Raw genomic sequence first — 11,616 nt, 5'->3', positions numbered from 1 at the left:
ATTTAAAGTTTCGTTATTTACCTACATTTTCTCCTGTCTTGGCAGACACGAAATAATTGCTTAGTTTATTCTCATGTACAAAATGGTTTGTTCTGTCTAACCTGACCGCCCTTTTATGTTCTATATCACCTGCAGAAATAAAATTTACTTGTTAGTTTTATTTTTTAATAATAATGACCTTATTGTATTATATTATATTAGTGATATGATTTAAGTAAGACTAATTTGTTTTTTTTAAGGAACTAATTACATTACATTATAAAAAATAATTTATCGAAAATATTGTAGCGTTTTAACCGTTTGTTAGGCGTGAATTAAAATAATGCCATGTGCAAAAATAGTCAAATGATTCATTTAAAGACCTTCACTCGTCTCACGATCTCTTACGAGTACTAAAATTATTTAGTTTCACTTTATTTACTACAACTTATGTCCGATTTAAATATCGCGCCATTATTTCAAACTGCACTGCACTGAACTGTCAACTAATTCTCAGCGGCGATGCGGCTTCTTACATATTCGGTGACCATGATTCCGGAAGACTTGCTGATCTTTCACGTGTCTCCAGACGTCATACAGTAGATTACAAAGATGGTGTTAGTCGATATCGGCAGAAGGTTCCCCTCTTGTAACTAGACCTATTGTAGAAATAACAGTCAACAGTTTTCTTTAGAGAACGACGTTGGGGAATATAAGAGCACAACAGAACTAATACGTACGTAGCCCACTTCTAACATAACTTTGACGAATTATCCTCCAGTCCAGGTTATTGAATCTGCATGCGAGTTTGGGAATTGCTAGGCATCTCAGATCCTCCGCAACTTCTTCTTTAGAAAACACAAAGCAACTTATAGGTTGGATTCTGGTGTGACGCCTTTTGTAATCAGGTAGAAGATCTTTGTATAATTTCGTATAGACCTGAGGGGACGTGCCCGCGACGCGCGCGCGACGGGCCAAATTCGTGCAGTATGTACGGGCTCGAAGGAGGCGCGCGAGCCGCCCGTTGTGGGCGCGCTGCGATCCATTTTCTGTCGGTATTTTCGACGCGCTCAAAGAGGCCCGTCGGAGGCGCGTTGGTACAAGTTAGTATGGTTTGTGGCAGCTTCCGAGGGAGACACGTCGGAAATTAATAAAAAAAATTAAAAACAAAATCTGTTGCGATTTGGACCGAAGACAAACAACTTGATTTAATCGATTTGTATAGGGGATTTCCAAATTTATGGGATCCAACAAATAGAGATTATTTTAAGAAGGACAAAAAGCTAGATGCATGGAAGGACATTGCCTTGTCACTAGAAATTGAAAATGTTGATGATGAAATGTGCAAAAAAAAATTAGCAGCTATTATCGACATATCGAAAGGAGAGGAAAAAACAAATATTTTTTTATTTTTGAACAGATAGTTATATAGGCTCCTTAATGCTTATTATGTAGAAAAAAGTATTTTCATTAATACTTTTATTTTTCGCTTTTATATTTGAAAGATAAATATAAAAAATATCCGACTTTTAGGTGGCGCGTGGCAGGCCCGTCGCCCCTCGCGGATAAAAAAGTCGCGTAGTGGGCGCAGTAGGCCCGTCAGAATAAAAAGCCCGAGAAAAGCGCACCGCAGACGCGTCGCGGTCACGTCGCGTGCGCGGCGCTTTAGGTCTGTACTCGGCTTACCAGTCTCTTCACTTATTAAGTTGGATATATTGAGTACTTGCCCAACTATGGGGTTAGACCGACGCAGCTCTAGGCTTTTTCTAAACTTTTTACGAAAAACCTCAGGTATTCCTCGAGACATTGGTAAGACCTTAAGTCACGTATACATTGAACGGGACGTGCACGCGACGCGTCTAATAGAATTTTTAGTTCGGACACGCCTACCGCGCGCTTACTAGGCGCCATTTTTAACCATTAGGAGATACGCGCCTGCCACGCGCCACCAATCGATTTTATCGATTGTAATAAAATTTTCATTTAAAAGTGCAAACAAGCTTTAGTTTACTTTAGCTTTTGAGTAATAGTGTAAGGTACTTCTTGACTATCTCTGACAAGACATTGCAGCATTATTGACCCTGGGTTGCATAGTAATTGCAGAAAGTTTACTAAAAAAAAATTAAAATCTCGCTGATGATGGCGATAACTGATTACTCAGTGTTATATAAAACACTGAGGCACATGTTATAGCTTAGCGTCTTCGTGGTTTTCATACTAACCCAGAATCACTCGAATGACTCGATCTTTAACCTTTGGCGACCTCTGTATCTTGTAAATACCATCGTTGATGGATTTCAGCATTTTGTATGGCCCATCCCAGAATGTTTGAAATTTGACAGATCCTTCCGTCTCCTAGGGTCATAGAGCCAAGCTAAGTCACCGTTAATTGTTCCATAACCTCTGGTCTTTAGCATTGACATCATATGCGTCCTTCATCCGATTACTGGCATCTTGAATGGAAATGCGTAGTTGATTATAAATGATATCCATTCTTCTACGCAGCTCACTGACATAGTTCTTCCCGGCAACATCGCATCCTAACGGGCAACCAAACTTTGGTTTGCACAGAGATCGCACAGAACAAAGACTTTTTGAAACTTAATACCTTGGTCGAGCTCTATTTTTGTCATCCATCAACATTTTCAAATGGTTTACGCCTAATTCAGCTTTTGGTTTAGTGACGTTTAGTTATCACAGTTTATTACCTCAGTTTCTGTAAGTACCTTGTCTTTAGTAAATTTTATTGATATTCTGACTGACTTATTTATTGATATTCTGACAAGCTGATAGCTAATTAATTCAAAAATAATAGCAGTAAACATTACGCCCCGTTAAAATTTATACTCTACACAAGATTCAGAAGTATGACGTTCCTGGAAGTCAAAATTAATTTTATGACAGGGAATTATTTTAAAGCAGAGTTAATATTCTATGCTAATCATGATTACGTGACAAGTGACAAAAACGACATAAAAATTATTTTGTTCAATTAGAAAAGAAAACTCGTTAAAGCTGGTAAATATCGACCTGATAAAAGGAAAGCGTTCCTGTATCATAGCTAAAAAATGCGAATAAGTAACACATAGCCTCAGTCTGAATCCACATTGATACGTAATTATGGATCCGTTGGGACCACGTGATTGCTATCAGCCAATAAGAGGCCCGAAAGTTTTCACGTACTTACGTGAAGAAAACACGGAGAGAAATTGGAAATTCGAACTTCATTCCGTTTTTTTGGTCCGTTGTACTATTTGTTTTTTATTGTTATTTTTGAGTTTTTACCATTTTTTTTTACTAATTGTTATTTTGTACCATTCTTTTTAGAATTTTGAGTTTGGGTTTGACACCGAGTTCCAGATATCTTAAATGTGACTATTGCGGCATTTTAATTAATAGTCAGTGCAAAAATTATTTGGAACACCAAAGTTTCCAAATATAAATAGAGGAAAACCAGGGTTTTACTTTCGAGCGTTGCGCCAATGAGGACAATATTTTAACTTTAGGAGCCAAAAACACAGCAAATTAGATGACGAAATGTTGGTTTTATTCATTTATGTCAGAAAACCTCTATGGGATCCAAAAACTCCTTTACAATCAAGGCGTAAAGATAGGTTGAAGCAATTGTGGAAGGTCAACACCAAAAATTCGAATAAAAATATAACGTCATTTTACGGATACGCATGTCTCTAGTGGATGGAATAAAAGTCACGGATATGCTTGACAGCCTCACGTATCAGTAATTACGTACCAATGTGGATCCTAGCTTTCTGGTACCAAAAAAATTTGACCGGTGCGTAATTACGTACTAATGTGTATTCTGGCTCAATCCACATTGTTACGTAATTACGGATCCGTTAGGACCTCGTAATTTCTATCAGCCAATAAGAGGCCCGAAAGGTTTCACGTACTTACGTGAAGAAAACACGGAGAGAAATTGGAAATTCGAACTTCATTCCATTTTTTTGGTCCGTTGTACTATTTGTTTTTTACTGTTATTTTTGAATTTTTACCAACTTTTTTTTTACTAGTTGTTATTTTGTACCATTCTTTTTAGAATGTCGAGTTTGGCTTTGTCACCGGGTTCCACACATTTTAAATGTGACTACTGCGGCTTTTTAATTATTAGTCAGGGCCAAAATTATTTGGAACACCAAGGTTTCCTAGTATATATGGAGGAGAACCAGGGGTTTACCTTCGAGCTTTGCACTAACGAGGACAATATTTTAAATTTAATGGCCTCCATGGGATCTGAAAACTCCTTTACAATCAAGACATAAAAATAGGTTGAAGCAATTGTGGTATAGGTCAAAACTGTAAACATCAAAAACTCGAGTAAAAATATAACGTGATTTTACGGATACGCTTGTCTCTAGTGAATGGGATAAAAGTCACAGATAGGCTTGATAGCGTCACGTAACCGTAATTACGTACCAATGTGGATTTAGGCATAGTTTTACTATTTTCGGGTGTGCTATTCTTACATAGATATATCTATGTAGGCACGTTTTCGTAAAGATAAGTAAATTTTTCAAAATTCTTTGTAAGGCTTGCGAGCATATTTTTCTGACAGTCATGATCAAAATCAAAATGAAGGTAAATTTGGTAAAAACCTTGACATATATTTTTTTGTTAATTTAAATTTGGGACTGTCATGACAATATATGACAGTTTCAGTCAAGATTCAACACATCTAATTCAGTGCGCGTCGAACCGAATTATGATGCGGGTTTTTGTTGTGTAGGCGGTTTATTCAGAACCATAAAAAGGTAGAAGCAGGAATAGTGCTTTTAAATACTTTAGCCGTCTAATTAAACCGGCATACAAAATACAACTTTTTGCATGTAAGTAAATATTTCGAGACTGTCTAGTTTTAAATTGAGTAAGCTCCAAAAAATGAGTAGGTATTCGGAATATGCAGAGTAGTCAAAGTAGATTATTGAACAGTTTTATCGATAACATTACCCCCAATAATCAAAATGAAATTTAGTTAACGTGAGCAAACGCATTAATTGCAATAATAGTACCCATAAATATAACGAAAAATACATATTGAATACATCTTTTTTTAAAAAAAAATTTACCGTCGGTTACTCCCATCAGGTTTTGTTTTATCTAATATGCTTCTAAGCAAGGGGTACAATGAAGTTGGTGCAGTAACAGAAAATGGGACAGTAACAGTTCTTGGAATTCAAGTTGGTATTAAAAAAAAAAATTAGTGTGCTTGAGACTACATGACTAAAGTAAAACTAGCTTCTTTAGCTCAGTAATATACGAACCCTAACTTTTTCTTTTTCTACCTTTACTAGCTCATATCTTCTTCTCAACTACTGTTCACACTTTTCGTAATGCATTTGCCAGCTTACTCCCCACCTCAAGCGTGCGTAAAAAAGTTTCACTTCCAAAATAAATGGTTTTTGACCAGATAATGTTGCGAATATAAAGAAATCTTGGCATATGCTACACAGTACATATTAACAACTAATTTCGCGTTATGGTTGTGCAGCTCATAACTTAACGTTGCTAGTGTCTGACATAATCAAACTAAAAACCACTGAATCCGTCGTTAAAGCGTCAATTAAAAAAGTAACAGAATATCAATCCGTGTTAAGTTCTGATATTTCAATGACTCATCTTCGAGTCGCAGGTATCCGCCACAGAGCACTAAGCGTTTTATGGGCTCTGGTTTCCCCCTTTACGTGAAGGCAACTAGGGTGATTTTTGCGGGGTTTACCCTTAGTTGTGCTTCCATGCATTAGTACCCGACAACGTTCAGGTCTTTGCATTTTTTCAATGATATGAGCTTGGTTGCCCTCTCATGCTAGTAGAACGCTGTCGTCTGCATATCCGCAGCAAAAATATGCACTGTCGTGTCAGCAGGCTGTCCCCCCTGCAATCTTCCCTTGCACACCTTGGCTTTTACCGTGATGCTGTTGAAAATCGCTGACACCTTCCTATGATTTAGCAATTAGAACACTGAATACACATAGGCATTCAATGTTTTAAGGTTTAGCATTTGGTTGACCCAACCACCTCTATCATAGGATTTATATCTCGTGTACCTATGGCATGGTTGATTGAGTCATATGACGTGTTGTCAAATGCTGCATCAATATGTAAGAAGGCTTTTTGGTACTATTAGTAATTACCACACCCAAGTAAAATATTAAACAATATACGTTGCACTAACTCAGGGGCATTAACTGTAATATTTAATATTTTATGTAAATATGTAGTATTCCCTAGTTTCCTCCTGTTTTCGTAAGTAATTATATTCAAAGTTTTCGTGTAAGATAAAATAAAAAAAAAATTTGATTTCTATATTGATAAGTGAAATAAACCAGACTCCATTTAATTGAGGCAAAATTGTATTTACTATACAGGGTGTTTCAGAACTATGGGATCAAACTTCTAGGAGTTGTTCTGTGCAATAGTAGAATCCATTTGAGTATAGGAATCCATGTCCGGAAATGTGTCACTACGCCACTACGGCCCTAAGACGCGTTTAAATTTAGAAAAAATATTAATTACCTAAATAGGATCTGATGCATTTATTTTTACCTTTTGTATATAATACCATCACAACAATTGTTCAAAATGTCTTCCTCCAACCTCAATACACCGATTTAAATGCCGCACATGATTTCGACGGACTACACTAAAAATTTGATCCTCGTTTTGAACGATTTCAAATGCTGCTGTTATTCAAACAGCGTAGACTAAAGACTTTACATGTCCCCACAAGAAAAAATCGAGCGACGTTAAATCGGGTGACCTAGAAGGCCAAGAAACTGCTCCAGCTCTGGCAATCCAACGGTGCCCAAACCGCTGAGCCAAATACTCGCGTACTTGTACAGCAAAGTGAGCCGGCGCTCCATCATGCTGAAACCACATTTGCTGTCTAACGTTTGTGGAACATTTTCAAGGAGTTCTGGGAGAACTTCCTCCAAGAAACGCAGATAAATAGGTCCTGTTAACCGTTCCGGTAGAAGGTATGGCCCAATTAAATAATCATCAACAATGCCTGCCCATACGTTAACAGACCAACGATTCTGATGTTTTCTTGGAAAAATTGGATAAGGATTTTCTTCGCGCCAAACATGGCTATTCCTACTATTAAAAATACCGTCTCTTGTGAAAGAGGTTTCATTGGTCCACAAAACATATCGTAAAAAATTTGGTTGTGCAATGATGTGATCCAGAAGCCATCGACAAAATTGAACTCTAGGATGATAATCGGCTGCAGTCATACCTTGAACTTTCTAGAAGTGGTAAGGATGGAGTTGTTGCTCGTGTAGTACCCGCCAGACAGAAGCGTTACTCGTATTCATATTCTTAGCGACGTCACGTGTGCTATTTGATGGTTCATCGGCAACTCGCTGAAGCACCTCTTCGTCAAATTCGACCGTTCTTACGGTTCGAGCAACACCAGTATCATGCATCTTGGTCTTAAACATGTCTGTCTCAGCGAGCCGCCGATGAACCGCAATAAACTTTTTGTATCCAGGATGCTATCGTTCGGGATAACGTTCATGATACAACCGCGATGCTGCTCGTGCATTCATCATTGCAGTTTGTTGCTCCGTATGCCAAATGCATATCCGCCAATTCTTGATTGGTAAAGTTTCCATTAGCAATAAATGTTTAAAAATTGTAAGCTATAAAATTTTTAAACACGACATTGAGAATTGACTTCGAGAAGCATTGATTTTAAACAATTGTTGTTATGGTATCATGTACAAAAGGTAAAAATAAATGCAGCAGATCCTATTTAGGTAATTAATGTTTTTTATAAATTTTAACGTGTCTTAGAGCCGTAGTGGCGTAGTGATGCATTTCCGGACATGGGTTCCTATACTCAAATGGATTCTTCTGTTGCACTGAACAAACCCCAGAAGTTTGATCCCATAGATCTGAAACATCCTGTAGACAAAATGCATAATAGAGAAAAATATGATTTAACATTTAGTAACAAACACCTAAATTGTCTGTTATTAAATTCTAGTACTTAGAAACATTTTGAAACCATGAGTAATTAATATGGTTATCAAATAAAAATACATCAATCAAAGATTATACCAAAGTCTATCACTTACACTCTTTTTTAAAATTGACTTGATGAAATTATAATTAATTTTGTTTCTTTGCTTATAGGTTATAGCATTTATCTACATTTATTCGAAGTTTATTGAGTTTTCTTGTATTAGTAAGCAACCGTTAATGGCTTCAACCGGTCTTAAGATTTTCAGAGCATCTGCATAAAAAGCAAATTTTCAATGATCAAAACATTGAGAAATATCATTGATATACAGGGACTTGGAGGGGTTGCAGAGAGACTCAAAATAAGCAAGTTTGCGCAATAAACCCAAAAATCCAAAAATCATTAGATTTTGAGATACAGGGTGCCAAAATTTTAAGAAATCTTAATTATCACGATATATTTGATATCCCTCTAGATATTTTTTTGAAAATTAGTAGTATGTTAGTAGTTTCTAAGCATTTAGTACTATTTTTTAATGCATTTCATTTATTACTTGAGTAGCGTCCGTGCAAGGTAGAACCTAGAGAACTCTTTAAAAAAATGGTACAGCCCTGTTGTTTTCAAATAAAAAATATTTCTCAACTTTTCATTTAATTTAGAGTAAATTTTGTCTTTTGGCTTTGTTTTCTCTGACGTACTGTTTCCGAATAAACAATTTAAATCCATTGTTGGAAATTTATTCCTCGCTAAAATGTTAGTTTGTAAATTCATATGTTTGATACTATTTACGGTATTTATTGTAAGGAAATAAATACTTGTATTTAATGTGAAATTCGGTACCAAAAAGTGCATTTTTGCCCTTTTTAATGTTAAAAATAAGATGTTTTGTTATTTATTTTTCTTATAAGATACTTTCTAATTTTATCACCTTGTATTTCAAAACATAATCATTTTCGAATATGGAGGAGGCTCTCTACAACCCCTTCAAGTTTGTCCCCTAATTATGAAACACCATGTATATGGCAAAAAATTAAGGTTAAAGATGAGATCCTTGAAGAAGTCCAGTTCTTCAGTTTCTTACATAAATTCCATTTATGTAAACATTAAACATGCAATCATTTAAATAGGAGAAAACCAATGTTAATATAGAACCACTTACCAGAGAAAAACAAACCTCCGTTGGTGGTTTGTTTTTCTCTGCACTTACGCCGAATTTTGATTTTATTTCACATACACAATATTCTTCGTCAAACAGCTTCATAAAATCTCTATAAATCAGATTAACCCCTTACCGCATACTGTGCCAAATTTAGAACATGTTTTTTAAGCCTAATTTTTAAACAGGCATTGTGGTTTTATGCCGCGACCGCAATTTGTCACATATTTGGCACCTTCGCTTCTTTATTTTCAATTAATATTGCCGCCGCCTAGCCCTTATTTTGTGAATTAGGTCAAATCTTGTTTAGCCGCCGGCATCCACATGTTACAACGTTTATTTACAATGTTGAAGTGATCATAAACCACATAAAAATCTTTTTTTTTTGTTTGTAAGATGATCTATGTTTTGGAAAGTATTTATTTATGTGATCTGGGTATAATTACGCCCTTCGATGCATATAGTTTTCAATTTTTTGTCATTTATTTACTTGTGCCATATTTGACGCAACTTGCAGTAAAGGAAAAATCATTTATTTTTTCAGATGAATCCAAAACGGTTTTACGGTAGTAAAACTGTTGATATTCTAAATCAAAGTGGTAGTGAAGATAAAAATTTGTCAGACGGTAACCTTTGCCAAAACAGAACAATATTTTTTAAAATTTTATTGGAAGAGTCCAGCGAAGATAAACAGATTGAGAGAAGAGTTGAGGATGACATAATTTGTAAAACCGATTAGCCTGATAATGAAGATGATGTTCCCCTTTCAACCCTAGCTGCAGAATACAAGACAAAGAAAACAAACAAGGTGGTTCTTGAATGGGAAAAAAACATATGAAGGTAGCTGAGGAAGACAAATTATTCAAAGGAACTGAAATTTCAGGAATCGACATTTTGAATTTTGATGATAATATGATTTTTTCAAGTTTTTTTTTACTGATGAAATATTGGTGTATATAGCGGAACAGACTAATATATATGTTATCCAATGTAGGCCTGAAAAACCAGCAAATATAAGCAAGGAAGAAATAAATATTTTTATTGGAGTTTGCATATACTATACATGTTTGTAGCACACCTGCCATCTACTAGAACTTATTGGAGCAGTACCTTGGGTATTATTGCAATAACCGAAGCTATGACATGCAATAGATTTGAAGAAATAAAGCGTTTTATTCACTTCAATGATAATACAAAGCAGCAACACAATCATGATGAACCTGACTATGATAAGCTTTTCAAATTTCCCTTTTTAGAAAAAATGCGAGAAAGATACTTACTTGTTCCAAAAGAAGAACATCTTGCAGCTGACGAACAAATTATTCCTACAAATGCTCGATCAACCCTTAAGCAATATAACCCGAAAAAACCCCATAAATGGGGTTACAAAGTATTTGTACTAAGTGGAGTATCAGGCTTCAGCTATAATTTTGATTTTTTTTCTGGACCAACTAAGTTGCACGCTCATCAACCAGATCTTAGAGCAAGTAGTAAGTCAGTTCCTACGAATCAAAATTACAGTTTTTTTTGATAATTGGTTTACGAGCCTTCCACTACTTCTATATCTCAGCAAAGAGGGCATTTTGCCTCTAGGTACTGTTCGCAAAAATCGAATTTCAGATTTTGATTTTACTAAGGAATATGCAATTAAAAAAAAGGAAGGGGCACGGTTGTTGAAAAAGTGGCTCGATAATAAAATATTTACTACAGTCAACCTATTTCTAAAATGCAGAGATTTTGCAGAAAGGAAAAAAAGCACATTATGATCCCTCGTCCAAAGTGTATAGAAGTATACAATAATTATATGGGCGATGTGGATCTTTTGGATTTCATGCTAGGCTATTATAGGATACTAATAAGATCAAAAAAATTTTACCTAAGAATTTTTTTTCATTTCCTCGACATGTTATTTTGTAACTGTTGGATATTATGGAGAAGATCGGTCATAAGTACGAATTCTGACGAATGTTCTTGGCTTGGGAGTTCAAACTTGGATTGGCGGAAATTTTAACAAGATCTAATGTAATATCAGGAAAGCGGGGCAGACCTAGTTGCGCACATCAACAACTAGAATTTAAAAAATGGAACTATCTTTTTGCGCAAATACCAGCCCAACAAATTCGTCGCGATAATGTGGGCCATCTTCCTGAGTGGTATGAAGATCGTCAGAGATGCAAATTTCCTGAGAGTAAGGGTAAAACCCAAACTACATTATGTGAAAAGTGTAATATCAGGTTGTGTTTAAATAAAGATCGAAATTGTTTTCGCCGTTTTCACATGGAATAATTAAATATTCTCAAGGTTTATATTTAGTTTAAATATTTTTTGATGTATTTATAATGTTTTTAAATAAATACGTTTTCTGGTAATTTTTTTATTTTCTTTTCCTATGGGAAAATTTGTGCCAAATCTGGCACATGTCAAAAATGAATTTTTTTTTTTCAAAAACAAAACATTATTAATTTTTTTAAAATATTTTTCTACTTAATCTTACGGCATA

The 11,616-nt window shown here is 35.4% G+C and overlaps 1 protein-coding gene across 7 annotated transcripts in view; it reads right to left on the bottom strand.

Annotated features, from left to right (window-relative positions):
• Positions 1-11,616, bottom strand: part of LOC126745150 (ras-related protein Rab-28-like) — a 54,045-nt gene that overhangs the window by 275 nt on the left and 42,154 nt on the right. For 6 of the 7 annotated variants that reach the window (XM_050452877.1, XM_050452872.1, XM_050452874.1 and 3 more), the window contains one exon: positions 26-129. In XM_050452877.1, the coding sequence (XP_050308834.1) occupies positions 26-129 (104 nt within the window). Of the gene's footprint in view, positions 1-21; positions 130-11,616 lie in introns of all 7 variants that reach the window. The other variant, XM_050452879.1, reaches the window with a different exon arrangement.

Source organism: Anthonomus grandis, chromosome 15 (assembly GCF_022605725.1).
Source record: "Anthonomus grandis grandis chromosome 15, icAntGran1.3, whole genome shotgun sequence".
NCBI lineage: Eukaryota > Metazoa > Arthropoda > Insecta > Coleoptera > Curculionidae > Anthonomus > Anthonomus grandis.
Note: the sequence above shows the minus strand (reverse complement) of the source record. Positions and strands in the feature narration are given on the sequence as shown.